Source organism: Crocuta crocuta, unplaced genomic scaffold (genome assembly GCF_008692635.1).
Source record: "Crocuta crocuta isolate KB4526 unplaced genomic scaffold, BGI_CrCroc_1.0 scaffold152, whole genome shotgun sequence".
NCBI lineage: Eukaryota > Metazoa > Chordata > Mammalia > Carnivora > Hyaenidae > Crocuta > Crocuta crocuta.
Window position 1 is genome coordinate 3564027 of NW_027528798.1, and position 23414 is coordinate 3587440.

General features: G+C 52.1%; 1 protein-coding gene and 1 long non-coding RNA gene across 5 annotated transcripts in view; one reads left to right on the forward strand and one right to left on the reverse strand.

The window, feature by feature from the left end:
* Positions 1-19951, forward strand: part of BEAN1 (brain expressed associated with NEDD4 1) — a 26087-nt gene extending 6136 nt beyond the window's left edge. Inside the window, exons 2-4 of the mRNA XM_077755522.1 lie at positions 10579-10839; positions 17184-17331; positions 18281-19951. Of these exons, the coding sequence (XP_077611648.1) occupies positions 10579-10839; positions 17184-17331; positions 18281-18608 (737 nt within the window). The 3' untranslated portion in view covers positions 18609-19951. The remainder of the gene's footprint in view (positions 1-10578; positions 10840-17183; positions 17332-18280) is intronic.
* LOC144224518 (uncharacterized) overlaps positions 1-22571 on the reverse strand; it is a 30635-nt gene extending 8064 nt beyond the window's left edge. For 3 of the 4 annotated variants that reach the window (XR_013333074.1, XR_013333073.1, XR_013333072.1), the window contains exons 1-4: positions 22392-22571; positions 10984-11120; positions 8695-9617; positions 7882-8012 (exon numbers count right to left, since the gene is read on the reverse strand). This is a non-coding gene — a long non-coding RNA (uncharacterized LOC144224518). Of the gene's footprint in view, positions 1-7881; positions 8013-8043; positions 9618-10983; positions 11121-22391 lie in introns of those variants that run through there. The other variant, XR_013333071.1, reaches the window with a different exon arrangement.
* Positions 22572-23414: the final 843 nt, after the last annotated feature.

Below are 23414 nucleotides of genomic sequence, written 5' to 3' on the forward strand. Positions count from 1 at the left end.
GCAGTGAGTTCCCTAGGTGATATCATCCAGCCTCATGGCATTGAGCAGCACCCATATACTGACAGCCCCCAAATTTACATCTCTGGCTCCAGACTCTCCCTGAGCTCCAGACTCATATATCCAACTGTCTGCCCCACTCAGATGGACCTGCACTCAGATGTCTGCTCAGGGTCTCCCCAGAGCATCCCAGATGTAACATGTCAAAACCTTAAATCTTGACTCCCAGTCCCACCAAAACCGCCCAGCATCCTCTCCGTCCCTGTAAACGGCAGCTCAGGCCTTCTTCTGCTCGGCCCCAAACTTGGTCAGTTCTTACTTCTCTTTTTAGCATCCACTACCATTCCATTTAGTCTGCAGATCCTAATGCTTCTACCTTCAAATCTGACTCCATCTTGCCCCGTGGATCAAGGCACCACTGTCATCACTTGGATGACTCTCCAGCCTCTTCTGCCACAAGCAGGGAGTGTTAGAAAAGGAAAAATCTAGAAACTGAGCTCTAGGTTGGTGAAGGGAAAAATGGCTTCTGTATCTAGAAATCTTGCCAAGAGAAGCATGATCCTCAGAGTTCTCACCCGTGGCATCACAGAGCCAAGTGCACTGGGGGGAAAGGAGATGGATTTTCCTGCAAACAGGAATGTGTAAGGACACAACCACTTCTCAGCCAAGAGCTACCCTAGATTAGCTACCCTGAAACTCAGCTCGGCCTGTGCCTGGATCTGTGCCCAGGGTGACTGGGAAAAACTGGTTGTCCTCTATGATGTCACCGCAGAAGCGTACAGGCCCGCTTGCTTTCCAGAGAGAAGAGAGAGGCCCCAAGAGAGACATATCACATGCCCAGGGACCCGCCAGGGGAGGAGACAAGATTCCAAAGGAGGGCTTCTGGATCTCAGTCCAGGGCACTGGCCACACTGATCCCTCTGGGAGCTCAAGCACCTATTACCTCCCAGAGTCCTCTCTCTTTGCTTTTCTCTGCATGTAAACACCATATCCCCTATCAGCCCCTGACGGTCAGCTTCTTGGGGCTGCTCCCTCTGCCCCTGACTCCCTGTCTGTAGGTAATCTCTAGGCCTTGCCAGAGACAGCCGTTCCACAGCTACTGTCTGCCCGTACCCAGGTCCTTCATTCCCCGGAGGATACCTGTCTCCCCTAGGAATTGGGGGTAAAGGTGAGGATTGGGGAAGGGGTGTTGCAAGAAAAACAGTGGGAATAAAATTTTATCAGTGTAAAACCCAAGGTGGGCCCCTTTTAAGATGGACGGCCGGCTTATTTAAGAGTTTTTGTCTATTTTTGGAATTTCAGGTTTTTGATTCAACTAACTTTAAAGGATTGCTAACGCAGTAATTTAAATTTTTTCAAAAATGTCATTTCTTCAAGATAAAAAGTGACCTCCAACATTTAAAAATATCGACAGTGATCCCAACAGTTTAAGGACTGTTCTTACCGTACATGTGGCTACTGTGCACGCAGCATGTCACTGACACTCCCTAAGCAATGGGAGTCATGGCACCGTGGCACCCTCCTGTGTTCCCCTCACCAGGGAGCAGGGGATCAATTACACCTGCGCAAAACCAGTGCACTGGCGTATCTACCGAGCGTAAAATCCAATTATCTAAAAGAACATGACTATCAAATTCTCAGACACTATGTAATTTATAACTGGATTTGTATATTCAGAAACCTGTGGCGTGTTCTTTGAATTCTTTTAAAATATAAATTATATTGAGTATTAACTAAAAACACTGAACTAAATAGTTTAACCACAGGAGGGGCTAAAGTTCGACCTATGATTTAACGAATGTTAAACGAATGAATGTTTACCCATCATTTCAATCTCAATTTCGGCTCAGTCCTAGCACATCCACCCATTTCTCACGCAGTAGGATTTATTTTTAAGTGCACAAGAATGAGAGGCCCAGCTATACGCCACTGTCTTGTTACAAGAGCCATGGGGCCGGCCAGCTGACAAAAGTCAGGTAAGAGGAGAAAGGTGCAGGCAGCATTTCCCCTTGTTCAGCAGCGGCTTTGACTTAGAAAAGAACACAAAAACATATTATAAAAATACAACGAGGGGCTGTTTCTAGGTTTGATTCAGTAACCACGGACAGCACTTCTGCTGCAGAAGCTGCTGCAGGAGGGAGGTACCAAAGGGACACTAATCCTAAAACATAGATGATTGGAGGCACCAAAAGCACTGGTCACGTGAGGCATCATCAAAACACAGCCCCAGGTAAATATCGCATGTTTCCTGTCAGCCGCTAAGACTTGCATTTTTCCAGCTAAAAAGCAATCCTGCTGGGCTTTTTACTCATCGCTTGTTTGAAGAAAGGCTGTTTTAGGTCCCCTCATTGAACATGAAGCCTAGGTCCCCAAGTTAGTTTTCCTGTACCATCACAAGATGTATTCTACTCTGTTACTATTTGACATTGGCCTACTGTAATTGACGGTGCTGCTATTCTCTTGGGTATCCCGGAAAAAAACAAACCCATTAGAGGGAAATAGCTCATTGTGAAATGGAGGATTGTTCCACAAAGATGTGAAGAAGGACGCTTTTGTGTCTTGGCATCTACTAATGGCTTCCAGGCACCTGTACAGGCAGGGACCTCCATGGGAAGCATTCTCCAGTGTCCTGGGGCAGGTTGCAAATGATGAATATATTTAGAAAGTCTTTCACAACTTTCTGCCTGCTCCAGCCACAGCCTTCCTGTTCCCATCTCAGTCCTGGGCAGTTCCCTGGCCCCCTGCCCACCTCCCATGAAGTTCCAACTCCTACCAAAGATCTTTAATATAGCCCAACTTATCCCTTTTTTTATGGTTAGTACCTGTGTATCTATTTAAGAAACCCAATGTCATGAAGATGTTCTCCAGTGTTTTCCTCTTGAAGCTTTACTGTTTTGCCTTTCATATTTAGATCTATGTCTAAGAGATATTCTTACGATTTTAAGGTTTAAAATCTTGAATCTTGAAGTGATAGAAATTCTGAGGGGGAAATTGCTCAGAGGGCACTGACTGCAAAAAGCAGAGTGAGGATTTGAACCCAGGGGGCACTGACTGCAAGAAGCAGAGTGAGGATTTGAACCCAGGACTGTCTGCGTCTTACTCAGCTAGAGCCTAGGACAAGATGCGCTAGCAGGGGAACTCTGGGCTTCCCCCCAAGAAAGGTGGCTGAGGAGTGATCCCTTCTCCCAGAGGACCATAGGCCACTCACACCTCAGGAAACAGAATACTGGTGAATAAAGGGCCTGATACTGGGGCTGGTTTGGCTCCTAAGACCACTCAGGGCTATGGTGCAGTCTTGGGGGGCAGACATCCCATAATGTTTTTAGGAATTCATGTTCCATGAACCACATGCTGAGAAACTGTTCCAAAGCTCCGTGGTTCAATGTGATGTTGACAAGCCATTAAGATCACTAAGATTTATTAAGGCCAAGAGGTCCCTGGCTTTGCCTAGTCTAGTAGTTTATCTCATCCTACCTACTGAAGTAACATATTAATAGATTTTCTGGTCTGAAACCATTCTTGCATTCCTAGAATAAGCCCTCTCTACATATGGGATACTATTTTTTTTTTCATTTAAAGGTTTTGTTGTTGTTGTTGTTGTTGTTTTTAGAGAGAGGGAGAAAGAGAGAAAGAGAGAGAATCCCAAGGAAGCTCCGCACTGTCAGCACAGAACCTGACATGGGGCTCGATCTTACGAACTGCGAGATTATGACCTGAGCCAAAATCAGGAGTCAGACACTTAACTGACTGAGCTACCCAGGCACCGCTGGGATATTATTTTTCACACACTGTTGCCCTGGTGCTGGTTTATCAGATGCCCTTGTAAATTCTGGGAGCTGAGGGAACCTCTGTGGAGCAGGGGACTAAGTCCCATCACCTTTAACATTTTCCAGAATCAGAACCCACAAAAGCAAAAGACCAAAGGAAAACTTGAGGAAGATGATACTATGGTCCAAGTCCACAGCCCTAGTCTGGACCAGCTATGGTGGGAGAGCTGAGGATAATTTGCAGCATTCATAAATTTAACATTTTCTCTATCAATTATTCATTGAACTTCCTAGAAAGTCCATGTTGTAGTAAATGGTCATTTTTCCAAGCTATGATTTGAGTCTTGTAATACAAGCTGGGATGTGAGAGCAAATCCCCCTAGCTGATGAGTGGGCCAAGCCAGCCCCCCAGCCTCTGCTTCCCAACACAGTTCCACCATTTCCTACTCATCAAGCATGACAGTGACTCACCTGGTGTTATATAACCCTGTGTTCTTTGTGGAAAATAGCCTAAGAGCCAACTCTCAGCATGGACAAAAGAGGAGAGAAAATGAGGAGATCGGGGCCAGCGATGATTCTAGCAAGAAAATGAGAGTTTGGTGTGGGTTCAAGTGGAAAGCCTAATTCTGTCATGGCTTTGGGTCTGTAACATAGGCCAGTTCACCATTTCCTCCGCAGAAAGAGGGAAACGTGGTTTGTGATGCTGTTACAGCAAGTTTGCCAGCCATTAAATAACCCATCAAACCAGAGATAAGACCTTAGTGAATGATGACAAGACAGTAAACTTGCGGAATTTAGATATGTAGAAGTACATGTGAGTTAATTTTGGGGAGTTTATTAAAGTGGCATCTTAATAATATCTTACATGGCCTCTTAGTAGTGGAATAAATCACTTTCATCTTTATGGAATGATGAAAGGCCTGTGGGTAGTCGCTTATACTTTCCAGTTATATTTAATGCAATGGTTGAAAATGTTCGGGGCAGTGAAGCACTCTCCTATGAACCCTGATGTGTAAAACACTGAAGCAGAGTGACTCCACGGGAAGGGGGAGCAGTGAGCCCTATCCAGTACCGGCCTTCCCCTCTCAGCACTGGGGCACCTGGGTGGGACCTCTTGCCCCCCACAGTTTGAGAGGTTCATTTTCATCTGATTCGTATCATGTCCCCACTGTTTAGAACATGTTCAGGCATGGACTACCCACTTAGTATTTGTGAATGGATGGGTGGATGGATGGATGGATCAAGTGAGTTCTGAGTAGATGCCTAAGTAGATAAATACATAGGAGGATGGATGATTGGTTGGCTGAGTGAATTTATAGAGCATTGATTGTAGATGACTTTACATTCCAATCTTTCTTTCTCCTATGATCTGCCCAACTTGTGATGCCACAAAGGGCCAAGTAAAAGGTTTCAGGACCCTGACATGACATTAGCTGACTTCTCATAGAAATGCATCCCCATTGTAAGAAGAATCCTGAACACCAGGTAGCCTCTCCCTCACCCCCAGAATCCCAACATTCAGGTGCCATCAGGATGACATCCTACAGCCTTGCCCCAGGAGCACCTCCTCCTTTCCTGAGCTCCCTTGACACCTCACCCCTCAGTGTACCTTCCCTCCTCTGATGTTGTCCTGCTGGTTTGTCCTCCAAGACCCAGCACCCCTGCATGGATGTCCCTGACCAGCCCCCAGCACTCTGACATCTCTCCATCACAGTCACCTGGCAACCAGAGGATGGGGATCAGCAAGTGGGCTGAGATGCCACCCTAAAAAGCAGAAATGCCCAAGCGAGTGAGCCTGCCTTGCCTTGTCCCCTGCCCCTCTCCACGTCCCTGCCTGGAGGCTGGGACCAGCCAACGGCAAACAGAGGGAAGATGGTGCCTGAATCCTTTTCCCCACATTCCCTCCAGTGACCACACAGCCTCACACTGGTGTTGGTAGCGGTACAGGAAGAAGTGCATTGCCAAGGCCATACTTGCCACAGAAGTGGACCTATGACAAATGTCTTCAGACTTTTCTGTGACAGGAGCCATCAGTCAGATTTGAGTCTGTGGCCCCCCCTTTTCCTTCCAGCCTGCCTCTCAGAGGGGGCGGGCGGGACTCTAGATCTAACAGTGTTGGCTCAGCACCTCCAGTGTTTCCGTGTCCTTTCTTTGTCAGCTCCTCAGGCAGCTTCAGTCTGCAAAGACTGCTTCCCTGTACCCAGACAGAGGGATTGCAGAGCTGCCTGTACACCAAGCTCAGCAAGGACTTGATAATGATCGCCAGCCTCAGTTTCCCTGACCTGCGTGTTCCCCAGACTGGAGCCAGCCCTGACCCCATTTCCCTGACACAAGACTGGATCTTACTGCCTCTCCTCATCGCCTCTGGGCTCACCTGGCTGCCACCCCCCTCCCCACCCCTCTCACACCCATTCACCCACACTGGAGGGAGGACAGTTCAAAAATAAGTGTCTCTTTGGACAGCTGGCAAGCAGGTCCAGAGAGGGCAGGGGCATGCCACATATCACAAAGCAAGTGAGTGATAAAACCAGGAACAGAATCCAGTTCTGCTTCTACCTCCACCACATCCTGCTCTCTTCCCCTGCTAGGTGCCACTGTTTGATGAATTATCAGACATACCTGGGTTCAAATCCCAGATGTGCCACAAAACTAGGGCAAATCTTCAGCTCACCAAGACCCAGTGTCATCATCTGTAAATGAGGGTACCAATGGCATCTGCATGGAAGAGAAGCAAGCCCCAGACCCAGCTCCACATCTAGGCCTGGGTCATGTAGAATCTTCTGACTCAGTTGTGGTTCCCAGTCCCAGCCCTGGACCAGAAATCTGGAGGCAAAGACTTCCTCCTGGCACAGCAGTGCCCATTGGACCCAGGCACCACCCCAGCCCCAGAGAGGGCCTTGGGACCCCATCACCAGAGTGGGAAAGCATCAGGCCTGTCTCTGAGGCCTGCTCAGAGCATATCAACTCAGAGAGAGAAAGGAACTCTCTGCAGTGGCCTTCTGCCCATCAAGTGCGTTCAACTGAGCCATGCTTCATGCTCAGCTCTGCACGGTATGGGCCGCGGGCCTCAGCCCCCTCCACCCCAGCGCTGCGCTCACGTGGACCCCGACAACAGCTTCCTCACTGGTCTCCCACTTCCCACCCTGGCCTCCTTCTGCAGCCAGAGGGCTCTCCTAAAACACTCTGACCACACTCCTTCATCCATGTCTCTCTTTGCCCTTGGGATAAAGGATGATCTCCTGATTTGACGTTCAAGATCCCTCATGGTCTGGCCAAGGCCAGCCCCTCTAACCTCAGCCTCCACTTCTCATGATTCCTCAAATGCACTGAGCCCTCCTTGGGGGCCCCACGGTTCTTCTATGGTGGAATTTGCCAGATTAATTTACACTGATCTGGAGCCCACCCCAGACCCAGACTCCTCAGTTAAGACCTGATTTACTCCCTTAGATGATAGCACCTCCTCCATTCCAACAATCTGTCAGTGCTTATAAACAGCTGTGGATCCCATGTCTGGGCTGGACGATTGGGTGAGTGATGGCCAGAAGGAAGGGCCAGTGGATGAGTAAGAATGACTGAGGTCAGCTCATAAGATCCACCCCCACACACTCCAGCACACAGAGCAAGCAGACCCTGACCTCCCTCCATGCCATTCAAATGGCTCCTGGGCTCCCTTTCTGTGCTGGCCTTGCCCAAAGCACTGGAGAAACCTAGTGACAAGACAGAGAGGACGCAGGTTCTGCCCTCCAGGGGCGAACCAGAGCAGGCGTGAATGGAGGCTCGGGAATTGCATAGAACAAGCTGGATCTAAGTTCTGGCTCCACCACTTTTACTATCTCTGTGCCTCAGCTTCCCCATCTATAAAATGAGGGGAAAGTCAACAGGTTGCTGTGATGATAAATGAGATAATGGTGCTTGTAAAGGGTGTAGAGCCTGACCAGTGCTGGTAGACCTCAGTGAGAGCTTCCCTATCATTCACATTGTTCCTTGGTGGAGGAGTTGCCCCAGGGCCCTCCCCACAGTCCCAGCCACGCCTCTGGAACAGATGCCAAGATGGAAGATACACAGACTAGGAGACCCCTCCCCCAGCCCTCGATTGTTTGCTCCTCTCCCTGAATACCTGCTTGCCGTGCTCTGTCTCTTCCCGACACACAATGGCTCCCTTCTCTGGAATCCCAGTATCTTATCAGCAGTGTTCAGCTGTTGATATGCCTTCACCCTGGATAAGCCGCAGGTCATAGCCTGCTTTGACTATAATAAAGTGATTCAGAAGAAGCAAAGCATCATTTTAGGGATAGGAACGTTTTCATTTATCAAGATCAAAACAAAAAAACAAAAAACAAAACAAAACAAAACAAAACATGAGCTCTCAGAGCCTAGTGCCTGATAATCACAGAATAGCACCTTGGCTAAAAGCATGGGGTTTAGGCTGCCCACTGACTCAGGACCATCTCTGTGGTCTATGTGACCTTGGGCAAGTTACTTAACTTGCCTGGGGCTCAGTTCCCCACCCCCCAATTAAAATGGGGATCCCATCACAGGCCATCGTGAGAACTGAGGTAATCTAGTGTACAAGAAATACCGAGTGTGGTGTGGGACACACACTAAGTGTTCCAGAGACAGTACCTACTCATGCTGGTATGTTGGGGGCTAGGGGGGAGGAGGCGGCCTCTCAGGGAAGAGCTGGTATCTTGAGGTACAATTTCCTCTTGATTGTGGGTACATTTGTAGAAGGAGCTTGGGAACAAAGTTCAAGATAGAGGCAGAATGGGCTTTATGCTCTGTCCTTGCTGCAGCTGGTGTGGGGTGAGCAGGGAGGCAGAGGGGCGGGAAGCAAGGGCTGTCAGAGAAATCATATATATCTTATTGATAAAATGGGCCCTGTGTTTAGAAATTGGAAAGAATTTCCCTCATAATTTAAAGTAGCACCTACCTCTGCCGGTTGTGGTGACTGGAAGATTAATTTCTCAACCAGCCACGCAGACAGATGCCTGTGCCAACTGGCTCCATCTGCAGGCATGGGTGATGCCATCTCTGTGCCCAGCTGGTAATGAGATGGGAACTGCCAGGGGGGCAAGGCTCTCATCTGATGCCAAGGCCGTGGAGGGAGGGGCATCCTCAAGGTGACCCTGAGGGGCCAGCACCTTGCTGCGTGCTAAGGAGGACCGGCACATGTGCATACATCCAACACTAGGGGTTCACTCTGGGCACCTGCAGCCTTGATGGGGCAGCTCTCTGGTACCATGTCTGCCTTGAGTCATGGGTGACCAGTGTGCCCCCAGGCCACTGCAGTGTGCCCTGGGACACAATGAACAGGACAGAGTGTGGACCCCATACACTCCTACCCTCTCCAAGGAAAGGTGATGTCATTGACACTCCCAAGTCCTGCTCTTGGCTCCAGACGTGAGAGGCCACATGGTGAGGAGGAAGAGGGTGACATTGGTTGGACATCTGTCTGGCCTATACTTTAATGGAGAGAATACAGTAGCAGGTGGCCACTGGCCTAGCTTTAGTCTAAGCCAAAGCCCTGGCCCCCAGCTCAGGAGTGGTAGCATTGGGGCACTGAGGTCACACTACATGAGTGGGACCAAAAGCTCCATTTCATGCCCACGTGAATCACTGTGTGGAGTGCTATGTTGAAAAGGATGCTGAGGCTGCATCCTGGACCAAACAGGAAAAAGAGCCATGGTCAGTAGCATCTGCCACTGGCCCAGCTTGAGGTAAGAGTGGTGGGCTTGCTCCATGTCCACAGCCAAGGACTGATTCCTCGAGGTCAGACTGGACAACTGAAGTGGATCTCTTCTGCCTGAGACAAAGATGAGGAGAGCTTCATTTCGCCACTTTTCATCTCTGGGTCTTGAAGAAAAATGGAAAACTTTAGGTTAATGTAGCTAGCTGACAGCCAAGGGAATAAAAATAAAGAAGTTGGCACTTCATCAAAACCTCAAACCATCACAACCAGTCAAAAGTAGACACAAAACCAAAGTCTGTACCTTGCTGAAAGTGGGGTACGGAAGTCTCCGACTGTACTGTTGTGTTGTGGGTTTCTCCCTTCAGCCTTTGTTCTATGTATTTTAGGACTGTGTTCTTAGGTGCATATGTTTATAATTGCTATAGCTTCCTGATGGGTTGACCCTTTGTCATTATAAAATGTCCCTCCCATCTCTAATAGCATTTTTTGTTTTAAAGTCTTTTTTTCCTAATATTAGTATAGCCACTTTGGGAAGCCTCCTTTGATCTGATCTGACCTCCTGACATGTCTGGGTCAGTTACCACCTGATTTCCCTAGAATGCCCTGGGTAAGGTTTTTCCCTGAAGCAGGAGGCCAGTGTTGCGGGCCAACAGGGTTGGTCCTCATACTTCGACCTTCTGTGCATTTCCCCACACCTTGCCAAGACCTCGGTAAAGTTACACTGACCTTCCAACCTCACATCTTGGTGGAGTGGAGCCCCTGTCTAGTACTGAGTCTTGGGTTCCAGCCTCTGCTCTGCCACTAATTTGCTGTGTGACTTGGGCAAATCCATTGCCTTCTTCCAGCTTTTCTTTTGCTACCTGTGAGTTAGTTGAGCTCTCAGGACAGAGGCTGGAGAGGAGGGGAGGCCAGTGGCCACTGGCAAAGGCTCCTGCAGCTAGAAGGGCACAGTGCTGCTCTCCTCCTCCCTGGCACGAGAGCAGCTAGGACACAGTCCCTGGGGCTCACCCCAGACGATCCTCCATTTATTTAGGGACAAATAACTCACAGGGCAGCAGGTATAGAGAAGGAAGTGCGGCAAGTTCTGCGCCTTAGTTCAGTGCCCTCTCTTTTTGTTCCCAATAGCTCGCTACAACCGTACCAGCTATTTCTATCCAACGTTCTCAGAAAGTTCGGAGCACAGCCACCTGCTCGTGTCTCCTGTACTGGTGGCAAGTGCAGTCATAGGTGTGGTCATCATCCTCTCCTGCATTACCATCATCATTGGCAGCATCCGCAGGGACCGGCAGGCCCGGCTCCAGCGCCAGCGCCAGCGCCACCGCCGCCACCATCACCACCACCATCACCACCGCCGCCGCCGCCACCGAGAGTATGAGCAAGGCTACGGTGAGCTGCTGTCCACCCTGGGCCCGGCGTCCCACCCAGCTGTGACAACCCATGGGGGAGGTGGTAGCCCTGTCATGGTAGGGGTGGGCAGGGTGGTTGGGAAGGCATCCTGGAGGTGGTCAGGAAGAGACCAGAGGCACTCACCACAATGCTCTTGGAGGCCTGAGAAGTCCAGTAGTCTACCAGGGGTGAGGCTGAAGGTCAAAGGGAGGATGTGATTCTACTCCCCAGCCTTGGCCACAGTTGGTCCAGGCTGTACTGCCAGCTGGTCCAGCTGGTGCCTGGATGGAGAGACGGATGAGGAGAGGGATGGGTGAGCAGGATGACAGGAAAGATCAGTAGGGGGTGAGGACATGGATTGGTGGAGGGACTGGGCAGGATGAGTGAGTGGATGGACCACAGGCTGGATGGAAAGATGGATGAGTGGGTGGGATGGGGGGATGATGGCTAAATGGATGGATGAAAGGTGAACGAATGAAGAGATGGATAAATGGCTGGAAGTGGGGTGGACACAGGTGTGGACTGGAAGGGATATGTGACTGCATGGATAGATGCAATGGGTGTGGATGGGTGGAAGATGGGTAGATAGGAAGGTAGAGCGGTGGATAGTGCGGGGGTTGGATGGTATATGAATAAGTGGATATATGAAAGACGGCATGAATGATGAGCAAATGAATCTATCCCCAGAGAGCCTACAAAGCGGAAACAGAACTGGTCTGAGAGTTTCCCGATTAGGGGAATCACCCTTACACAGATTTGGTTGCTAATTCTTCAGCCAACCAGTCCAAGTAGTATCCATCTGGCCAGAAGGCCTGAACTTTTACACATTACAGCCAGCTTACTCTGCCTTACACTTGGAAGGGGCCAGTTATCTAAAAGCAGCAGGAAGGAACTCAATCCATTCAATTCTTAGACAGTTGTCAATGGCAGGAAAAAGCCTGCCCTGAGGCCTGATGGGACCTCTGCCTACAGTTTGGAGTTGTATATCCCCAAAGGCCACCATCACACTATAGGGTAAGCCATCTGGAGGCTCCAGAGCCATGTCAGGGCCTGAGAGCCTTCCGTTCCTACAGTACAGGCAGAGCTTGAGAGAAAGAAGGAAAGGAAAAATTAAAAAACAGGTTGGATGGGATCTCATCAGCCTGGACCTTGGGAGGCCTGAAATCCACAGCCCCCTCCCAAAATGCCCTGATTAACCAGAAGCTTTGGGCCACTTCCTCTCCCTTTCCACACAGTTAACTGATTGAGGAAGGTGCCACCGTTTAGCAATTAAGGATACCCACAGTTTGTGTGCTGAAGCAGGTAAGAAGCAGGAGGTGGGCACTCACTGCATGCCTGGCCCTTCTCACACAGAATCTCATTTAATTCTCGCAACAGTCCTGGAGGTAGCTGCTGTTTATTACCTTCCCAATTCACAGATAAGGAAGTTGAGGTGTTCAGGCTATTGTAACAAAAACACCATAAACGGGAAGGCCTGTAAACAAGAGAAATTTATTTCTCAGTTCTGGAGGCTGGGGACTCCCAAGATCCAGACACCTGCAGATTTGGTTATCTTGTGAGGGCCCGGCTTCTGGCTCATAGATGAGCCTTCTCCCTGTGTCCTCACATGGTAGAAGGGACAAGCTAGCTCTCTGGGGTCTCATATCTTATAAGGGCACCAATCCCAACTATGAGGGCCCCACCCTCATGACCTAATCATCTCCCAAAGGCCCCACCTCTGAATAGCAGTACCTTGAGAGTTCAGATTTCAATATATGAATGGGGGGGGGGGGGGGGGGGTAGGTAGACAAAAACATTCAGACCAAAGCAGGGTGGCCAAGTAACCTACTTAGGGTTACCCAGCCAGGCGGACCCCAGATTTGAGCCCAGGTGGCCCGATCTGGAGTCCTGCAGGATAATCACTGTGCAGCACAGGCTCAGAGGGGCCGGTGCTCACGCCTCTGAGGGAGGTTGCTGGTGTGGGCACACCGCCAGCAGGGGCCGCACCTGAGCTCAGGGCACTGTGTGGCACACACACTCAAGACCTGGGGGCCCTACAGACCTGGATGTTGCTCCTCTGGCTATGCCGTCCGGAGAAGTACAAGAGCAGGAAGCTGGGCCTCTGGACAAGACACAGAGAGACGTCACCATGTCAGGGAAGGCCGCAGTGAGAGAAACGTGCAGTGGGTCAGCGGTTCACCCTCACTGCCCAACAATGGAGACTAAACAGAAAAGTCAGCACTAATAAGGCAGATATTGAAAGTTTGGCCAGCCCAGTCCCCAGAAACCAAGGACTCCTCAGGAAGACAAGCCGGGAGCATTGCCCAGACCAGCCTGACCCTTGCGGAAGGCAGGGCTCCTGCCTGGAGCTCCCCAGGAGCTGCCAGGGCTCCCCAACAGGAGCCCTGCTCCCACTCGCAGCCTCCCGCTACGCTGCGGGTCAGGCCTAGGACGGCCACCCTGCCTGCCTCCCGTGGCCCCACTCCTGCCTTCCCTTCCTCCAGCTCATCCCCACGCACTTTGGTGCTCCTTCCCACCTCCACTCCTTTGCACAGGCCCTTCTCAGGCCCAGAACGCCATTCCCTGTACTTCCCCAACTGACAAAAGCCTGCTTGTCCCTACAGACCCAACTCAAATACCATTTCCCTTTGGTTGCTGCTCTGGCCCCCTCACCCCTTCCAGGCAGGGTAGAATCGCCCTTCCCTGCACTTCCTCGACTTACCCACACCTCCACCAGTGCGCCTGTCATGGAATGACAGAGAAAGCAGGGCTGTGTGACATCAGGAAGAACAGGGCCTGGTGTAGCTCTCACCCAGCCGGGCCCACAGCCCTGCGTGATCTGACCCAGAGAACATGCTCCGTGGGCAAGGGTACGAGCCACCTCATTTCCCCTTCACAGCAAGAGCTGCATTAGCCCATTTTAAAGACTAGGAAACCAAAGCAACTTGTTGAACAGCCTGCAAGTACCAGGCCTGGGTAGCCCACGGGAGATCCCAAGCTAAAGTTTGAGAGGTCGACCTTGGCCTTGAGGAGACAAATGGCCCTGGGGGGTCACAGGATCTCTGGAGTAGGTGGGTTGACAGCAGGTCAGAGCCAGGCCAAGCCTGGGGTCAGGCCTCTGCGGCCGTGTGCTGTGTGCAGACAGGCAGCAGCAGGCTTGCGTCCCTGTCACCATGGGTACCCACCTCCCTGCCCCACTGCTGTTCTCAGCTCCTGCTTTGGCACCTCCCTGGGGCCCCAGTGGGGAGCCCAGAGGCACTGATGCCCCCCACAGCTTCCTCCGGCCTTCTGGAGGGAGCACAGGGGCGGCCAGGAGCCTTGGAAAGATGTCAGGGAGGAGAAGGAAGCACTCTGTGCTGCACAGCTGTGGGGAGAACAAATTAGCAGAGCACCCACGAGCACCCACCTATTGGCAGCGGGGACCCCTCTTCCCTACAGACAGCCCCTTCCCCTGGTGCTAGTGATCAAGGCTCTCTTGGTCTTGCTCCTGCGCCTTCTCAGACTTTTTTGTAGATTCCCATTCTCTGAGGAGAAGAATATCGAGGTCCCAACTGTTGGCCCCGGGCCCTCTCTCTACACCCACTCCCTGCTCCATCTCAGCCACCTGCCAGCTTCCGGCACCACCTCGGCCAGGCACCCCCAGGTATCTCTCCTTGAGGCCTCACAGGCCCCTCAGACCCAGGGTTCCAAAAGCCTTCAGCTTCCACGTCCCACTGTACACCCTCGGGGAAGGGGTTTAACTACTGTGCACCACAGGTGAGTCATCGATATGACAGGTGGGTCCACAGGACCCTGAACTGTGGACACTTCCATCCTCCACTCAACACCCCTCAGTGACTCCCCATTGCCCTCAGGACAAAGCTGTCCCTCCTCCCTCTCTCCACACAGCCCCCCTGCAGTCTGGCTGGGCATAGAAAGAGGAGTCAATAAATGACAGAATGAATGAATGAATGAATGAATGAATGAATGAATGAAATTCTATTTCCATAAGATGGAAAGATCTCGAGTTTTAGGAGACAGATCTGCTCTCCTCTCATCCTCTCACTTGCTGGGATTTAGAGCAAGCGGCCCCACCTCTCAGTTTCTACATCTGAGAGCAGGAGGCGGCCACAGTGTCGCTCAAGGTTGTGAGGGTGAGTGTGGTCACGAGGAGAGAGCACAGCAGGTGCCATGGATGCAAATTCCTGCTCACCACTCCCAGGCTTGTCAAGGGATGTGAACCTGGGGTTTGGGCTAAATCATGAGCCAAGGTGTTTCTTACTTTTGGTAAAGAAGGGGATGGGGGTGTGTCACTTTCCACGAGGGGGTTGGGTATGGGGGGCTTCCAGAGGCCTGGACCATCTGGGTCTGTGCTGACATGGAAGTTGGGGAAGAAGAGGGGATAAGAAAGTAATTTGGGGAGTTCAAATGAGGGGTCAGGGGAGCCTTTCCAGCTGTTCCTCAGGAGCTCTGTCTGGAGTGAGCTGGGTCATCTCAGGGTTTGGGGTCTGAGCTAGGTGAGGGCCTCAGGGCAGTCTCAGTCGCCCTACGCTGCTCAGCCCCCAGGATGCCCAAGAAAAGCAGCCAAGGAGAGGTGAATGGCAGTGTGGTCTGGCTTCATCAGCTCTCAGGCCTACCTACCAGAGCCACCCCCACTTGGGTCCAGGGAACAGCCTCAGCTTTCCAAGGTTTGGACAGCCACAACCCCCTGCATGGTGGATGGGGCCCTCCCCGGCACTGGAGCCCCAAGGCCTAGGCTCCACTTCTGTCTTCACCCTGTTTCATGGTTTCTTCTTTCCCTAGTCTTCTTCCCCAAGTTCTTCCAGAAACTCTCACCCTTCAGCTGGTGCCCTAAAGGGAAACAAATCTCATTTTTGCTCCTTTTTATAGCATGTGTTATTGGATACCTTTTCCCTAGTAGAAAAGTAATATGTGTTCACCGTGGAAAATCTTTAAGGTACATGAAATCTAAAGAAGAAAATAAGGGTCACGATCCTGTCATCAAGACAGAGCCACTGTTAATGTGTTTGGCATATTCTCTTCTGAGAGCTTTCTCAATGTCCATAGATAACCTTGGAATTATATCTGCAGATAGAGTTTCATATCCAGATTTTTCTATTCACCATGGTATCAGGAGTGGAAAAAAAATTAGGGGAGAAGAAAGGGCAGTCTTTATGATTATACAGACTGTGCATGAATTCCAACTCCATGACCCTGAGCCTCAGCTTTTTAGTCTGTAGAATGGGGATGGACAGTGCTGCTGACCTCAAAGAAAGGTCATGAGCCCCACCCCAGACAGATGAGCCCCGCCCCGGATGTTGAGTCCTGATCTCTGAGGGGAGGAGCCATCTGAAAGCCCACTGTGGGCATGGAGACTTCATGTCTCAATCGGCTTTGCAGCTCCCACTGTCCCATAGCCTCTACTAGAACTGTCAGAAACGGGGCGATGGAGAGTTTACAGAGTGAGGAGACAGGATATCCAGCTACCCACTGGCCCTACCAATAATTTGCTGTGTGGCCTCTGGCAAATCACTGAGCCTTTCTGAACCACACTGGTAGAATGAGAAGATTGTGCTCTATCAGCACTTCCTCAGCAGTGTTACTAGGTCTAAGAAAAGAAGATTCTGTCATCAAATGTTGCATATGCACAATCAAATGTGTTTCTCAAATACAGGACTTCTCAGAGCCTTTGATGTGCTAATATGTGATACACACACACACACACACACACACACAGGAGAGAATGCAGTATATGGAGTCGTCAGAAATCATAGAAGCACCTTTTCTCCTAGATAATTAAAAGGAATGATGTGTGCAGGGAGTAGGGAGGCCTGACCCCAGAGACTCCTGCAGCCCTCATTCCCTAACTCCCCAGTTTTCATGCCCCAGCCCTTCTCCATACTTCAAAGCTTCCTTTTCACACCACACTCTTCTTTCTAATCTCCTTCCTTGGCTCAAGCTGGTATGTTCCCTCTGCCTGGCCTGTCCATCTTTTCTTGCCTGACTCCTAGATAAGACTTGGTTTTAGGAGTCCCTCCTCCCGGAAGCCCTCCCTGACCTCCAGGCTGAGTCAGCACGTCTCTGTTCCCACAGGACCAGTACTGCATCTATCAAATCTCATGACACACTGCTGCTCAGTAAGGAACTGTCCCCAGGCTAGGCTGCTTAGCACCTGGGAGCCCCACTTTCACTCTGAGACCCCCATGCCTAGCGCAGTATCAGTGCCACATTCTGGAGCTATCTGAGAGGATGGTAGGCAGCTGTGCTTGGTGAGGGACCAGATGGTGAGCTGGAGAAGAGAGTCTCCAGGATGTCTGTCAGGTAGACATGCAAGGGACCTCCCTGGTTCCAGCCTGAAGCCCAGGCTGACTATCTGTCCTCTGCAGGGTCTGATGGGACCTACAGCCGCTCGAGCTACCGGATTCGCTGCAGCTGCACCCCTGTCGAAGACTGGCCCCTGCCATTAGACCTCAGCTCTGATGGGGATGTGGATCTCCCAGTGCTTCGAGACCTGTACCCAGATTCTCCCCCAGGGTAAGCAGGCCACATGAGGGAGGAGGGCATGAGAGGGAGGGCCACTGGTGTGAATCCCTACCCCCCATGGGAAACAACACTTCCCCCAGATGGTGCAAATGCAGAAAATACCTTCTCGGTGAGTGTGGCTGTCTCCTGGCCAAGCAGGTCCCAGTGAGACAGACTCCATAGGTGTCACAAGATACCAGAGAAGGAAGAGAAAAGCTCAGCTCCTTCAGACTGGGGGCAAGGGGCAGGGTTGGAGGGTCCAGGCCCCAGCTCCTCAGTATGCACCCAAAGCCCAATCACATCCACTGGGTCAGGGGTCACTGTGTCCAAACTGCCATCAGGTGTGACAGTCCCACTGGGGGATTCTTCTCTGGGGGGAGGGTTGGGTTTTCCCTGCCACCCTCGGGAAGATCACCCACAGGTTAGTATTTGAAAAAAGAGGAGAGGGAAGGGCCTCCATCACTTCCCTACCAGGAGACCCCTCGGGTCCCAGAAACATCCATACCCTCATCACCCTTTACCCCCTGGAGGGTAGCGGGTGCTTTTTTAGCCCTGCAACTATGGGTCCAGAAAGGCCATTTTGGAGTGACTTGAGACCCAGGAGGGTCAGGCAGCCCGAGGCTGCTCCCAGCAGCCCCACTTACACCAGGAGGTGCTCCATCATCAGGGGCCACGTTGTTCTGAGCAATCTGAGACCCAGGGTTCAGTGACTTGCTCACTCAAGTTCATTCAAAACACTGGGTCTGAGTCAGGACCAGAATCCAGCTGCAGTAGATCTGGGGTGCCTTTCCTGGGGGAGTTGAGGGTTTCATTAGAGCCGGCATGGCAGAGGCCTGACTTGGTCCACACCAGGGCAGCTGTCGCTGAGGATGGGCTCCCAGCCCTTGGGGAAAGACACCCGGACCTGCCCCTAAGGCCCCCAAGGCCAGGCAGGGCCCTGAGGGAGCCTCTTCTCTTGTAGTTATGATGAGTGTATGGGACCGGGTGCCACCCAGCTGTACATCCCCACGGATGCACCACCACCCTACTCGCTGACCGACTCCTACCCCGTGCTGGATGGCATCTTCGATGCAGGCAGTAGTCGTCACCAGCCGGCACCGAGGCTCCTGGGCCAGGGGGGCCTCCGCACCGTCTCCATGGATAGCCTGCCCCCTTATGAGGCTGTGTGTGGGATCAACCCCCCATCAGGTCTGCTGCCGCTGCCAGGACCAGAACCAGGGCCAAGGAGCCCCCAGGGCTCCCCCATCACAACCTGGGCCCTGGTCTCCGGCCCAGAAAGGATTCTGTGAGTGACCCAGCTAGCTAGGTCCTCCCGGTCCCTCGGGCTGAGCCACAAAGGGCGTGCGCACACACAGACACACACACACACATACACATACACACACACAAGGGCATGCACATACACACACACACAGATATGCACACACAGCACTCCCACATGCACACATATACACACAATTTGTACACACAGACATGCACACACAGCACTCCCACATGCACACATATATACACAATTGTACACACACATACACACTGACACACCCATGTGCACACACACACCCAGATTTGCACCACACATGTACAGACATGTGCATACACACAGCCCCTCCACATCCACACATATCCATCTGCTAAGGTTTCATTAAAAATGAAGCTTTCGTGACCTCCCGTCTCCTCCCCAGCCTATTGACTATGCCTCTGCAGACAATGCTGGGAGAAGACAGGTGGAGAAGGGACTGGAGCTTGCTCTTCCCTCTCCCTGGCCTGTTTGCCTCTGCCCTCACCTGGCAGGCTGTGCCCAAATTCTGATTCTGCCTCCAGAAACTGCTCGACCATCCCAGGTCAGCCGCCTGCCCCACCCACCGCAGGGCAGCGTGTCCTCCTGGCTGGTGGGACAGGCTTCAGTGAGGTTCAGCTACACACTGTACCTCTCCCTCAATTACAGGGCAGCCACAACATCACCACCCTGCCACTTATGGGGCAAGGGACACGGGTCTGGGGGCTCAGGCACAACCTGGAGGTCCTCACCACCCACCTTGCCCCCTCCCTAACCCAGCGCCCCCAGCCTGGTTGTGCTGGCGGAGTTATTTAGGAGGCCCCCACCCCAAGCGACAGGTGATAAGCAGTGTCCTTGGTGGGCATGTGGAGATGGTGGTGGCGGGTTACAGTGCTCCCTGTGTCAGTCCAAATACTGCCCAGGGCTGAGGGTCTTCAAAGAAGAGGAGGGTGGCCTGGGCGCAGCTCTGAGGCAAAGAAGTGGCCCTTTGCTAGGTGTGTGTGCCCAGCTGACTGTTACCACCCGAGTGTGGGCTGTCCTCCTGGGTGGCAGCTCCTGGTTGAGAACTGTGAGCCGATGTGTTCTGGCCCTGCCCTCCAGGGTGTCTGCAGAGATACAAGAAAGGGGAAGCGGGCCCCCTAAATACTAGCATGTCGCATCTGGGCCTCACTGCCAGGGGCTCCACAGAAGGGGATATATAGGCGTGCCTGCTCATAGAGTGGCCCACAAATCCCAGCAAATCCCATCAGAGACCACGCAAGTCACAGAGCTGATTTCTGAAGACCCAGCCTGCCAGAGGGGGCAGCCGAACATCTTTGCGGAATGTCCCGCCAGCATTGCCAACGGCAGGAAGTGGAACTTNATGAAGGGCTAAGATATTTCAGTAATCCCTTTCTTGAGAAGGAGGGTATCCAGGATGGCAATCGTGAATTTTATTTTCTGTAGAAATAGGATTTCTTCTGGTGCAGAACTAAAAGGAATCCGTCCAGAGGTTCTGTGGCATCCTGGCACGCCCGACTCCACAGGAAAGGGACTTTGTTTACAAGCAGTTCTGTCCGCCTCTGTGGTGTACTGTTTTCTAGGCAAAAAATAACTGTCTGTTGTACTGTATAGCCTTTAAATGCACTCCAGGGATGGGACTCTTTTAAGAAATGCATCCTGCTTCTGCAACCCTAGAGAGTACTGGAGGGGAATAAAGATTAAAATCCCTAAGTACTCATCAGTGTTTGAGGGATGGAGCTAAACAGCTTTTCTTGTTCCTGGATTAAGCGCTACATAAGCAACAATGTATCTTTTCTGTGTTCAAAATAAATATATCATATCAATAAAAATGTTGCAAGAAATAACATTCTCAAAGAGTGCATGGACTGCAGGGGGAGGGTATGGGGGGGGGAGAAGGGCTCACACCATCTGACAAAACATAAACAGCAGCAAACTGAAATATCTTATTTCTCTCAAGATGGGTAGCCGTGGAAGCGTTGTCACTTTCCCATTGACACGGATATTTGGGGACTCGGTGCCTTACACGAGTTCCTTTTTTTCTTAACCTCACTGAAACCCAGCATCCTTTCTCAGACTTGGCCAGCATAAATGTCACCAAGACGGACCATACGTTTTGGACTTGACTCCAGGAACATTAGGGACTGCACATTTCCCTTTCACAGCGGTTGAGTCTCAGCACCCTGATGGCTTCTTCAACTCCGAAAAACAGGGTGGGAGGATTCGTAATTGGACTGAAGTGAGTTGTTTCCTTTCCCTTGCAAAGATTCTTTCCTGTGCTCTCCAGAAGACCCCAGCCTTGGTGGTTGATCCCTTGGCTGACAGAGGCTGCTTCTCTTCCTCTGTCACTCTTCCCTCACATTCAGACTCAAGTGGCATCCACCAGCATAGTCCTAGACTACGGAATGCCCTGAAAGCGGGGTCCAATCCTGAAGAAAGGTGCTGCGCCAGTCGCAGGTCCCAGCTGCTCGGCATCTACTCCAAGCCCATACTGCCACCTGCTGGCTGCCTGCTGCCACTGTTCAAAGCAAACAGGTCCACCGCTGGGGAGCCAGCACTTCCCTTCTCTCACTTCCAAACCTACTCACCAGGGACATTAGCAGTTGGGCACAGGACTTATTTGGGTTTTGAGCTGGTCTGCCACCCTTGCAATGTTCCATGAGGTTTAACCATTCAAGCAGTCCATTTTCAGGAGTCATTCCTGCTCCTCGGTTTCTCTCTCTGGGCACAACAGCCGGATGCCCTAAGGCCCTCTCCCTGTATACGAAATAATTACTCCTTTGTCCGAAACACCACCCTGTGTGCCTTGGGGGCCACCTCCGTGCTCTGGGGCCCTCTCACTGGGAATGAATGTAGCAGCCCTCATGGTGATCGTGTCCAGCCTCCTGCTGACTCCAACCTGAACCACCCCACGCCAACACCTAGTTCCAACAACACACGGAATACCCCTGGTCCAGGAAACTGTTGGGCTTGGCATTTCCTGCCTCCCCCACCCATGACACACCCTGTCCACATACGGTGACACAGGCAATGTCCTCCTGCACACTCCTACAGGGAAACTAGCCCCCTCTCTCTGCCAGGGCTTGAGGGGTGAAGCCAAAGAGCACACCCCAGGCAGTGGGCTCAGCCTGGGGCTCATTAGGAGATCAGAGGTGACAATTCTCAGGATGGAGGGACCAGGAGGGGGCAGGACTAGACCCTGGGACAGGAGGAGGGTGCAAGGGGTTGATGAGGGAAGTGACCCGGGAAGCACCAATAGACAGGGGGCCGTGAAACAAGGAAGAGAAGGAAGCCAGTTCAGGGTGTGGTCATGCAGGTCCCCTTCCGAGGGGCATCAAGTGGAGAGCCTCACAGCCACCTGACAGGAAGGGGGGTGGGGTTCTCACACCGGCTCTCAGACTCTCAGGGGTCATTGTTTGAGGCTGCCTTCGGAGAACATTAGCTGTGCCCCCTTGTGCAGCTGAGCGGACTTCCCTGGCCAGAGACCGTCTTCAGACAGGGGAGTTGCAGCTGCTGGCAGATAAAGCCATCGCCATGGTCAGCACGACCTGCCACTGGGCCAGTCCATGTGGGCACGGTGTGTTCCATGGTCTTGGACAGGGCATCAACAACATCTGCCTCACATGTGCAGCAGACATTCACCAGAGAGAGGAAGGAGGGTTGATACAAAGTATGGCTGCCCACAGCTGCTCCTGGGGACATTGACCTGGCCAAGCCCACCGGCACCTATACACACAGGGCTCTTGCACACCAAGTTCGTCGCGACACCCCCAGACACACCCCCAGCTCACCCTACCTGTGGTTGTGTATACGCTTGTACAGGGGTCCCACGTGCACACTCCAAGGCCACCCACTCAGTTCAGGTGTCACTGCCAGTGTCCATCCGATGACCGACCAGGTTGTGGGCACAAACAGTGAAAGGACGGGCAGCTTCGTTGTGTGAGACAGCAAATCTTCTGTCCTGCGCTCTGCTTGACCTCACATTGAACCTCTCAGGTCAGGTGAACTCTCTTAGTCAGAGCCAATCACCTGGGTCAGGCCGAGTATTTCCGGGCTACGGGCTGGGCACGCCCTTGCCCCTAGGGTTGTAGCCCAGCTGTGCCTGCTCAGCTTCTCTCCTAGGAATCCCAGGGCTCCAGGTGCCAAGACCCTGTGGTCACAGCCCAGCCATGCCACACAGACCACCGCCACACATACTCCCCCCACCCCCCGCCTGACCCCTGAGGTCCTGGGGCTGCCCAGCCTTCTGCTCCATAGCTTGTGGCTGCCTGATCCACGGCCCATCACAGAACTGGTATGACCTGGATTACAGGGTAAGAGAGGGCAGCTTTCGAAAGGGGAACCCTCTACCCCCTGGCGAACTCTGAGCACCATCACCCACCCCCATGACTCCATTGCAAGAGACGGAAACCCAATTTGAACCTTTACTTAAGCAAGAAAAGATATGTATTGGCTCACATAACTAAATTGTCTAAGTGACAATTCTGACTTCAGGCATGGCCAGATCCAGGAAGTCCAAGAATATGGGCAGGGGTGTCATCTCTCTTGGCTCTGGTGCCCACCTTCATCCTCCCACAGGAGCGATGGCTGTGGGCACCGCAGGTCTACGTCGGCTGGCTCATGATCCAGCCTCAAGGGGCTCTGACATCTCCTCCTCCCAGCCCTTCCCTTACTGTGTGTCTGAACCAGCCTTGCCAGACTCGGGGCCCAGGGTCGGGCTCAAGCTGGTTCTTCTCTAGGTAGTGGGCCCGGGGGCGGGGGGATGTGTGGGCTGGACAACTAGCAAGAACATTCAGTTCAATTCTGATGGAAACAGATT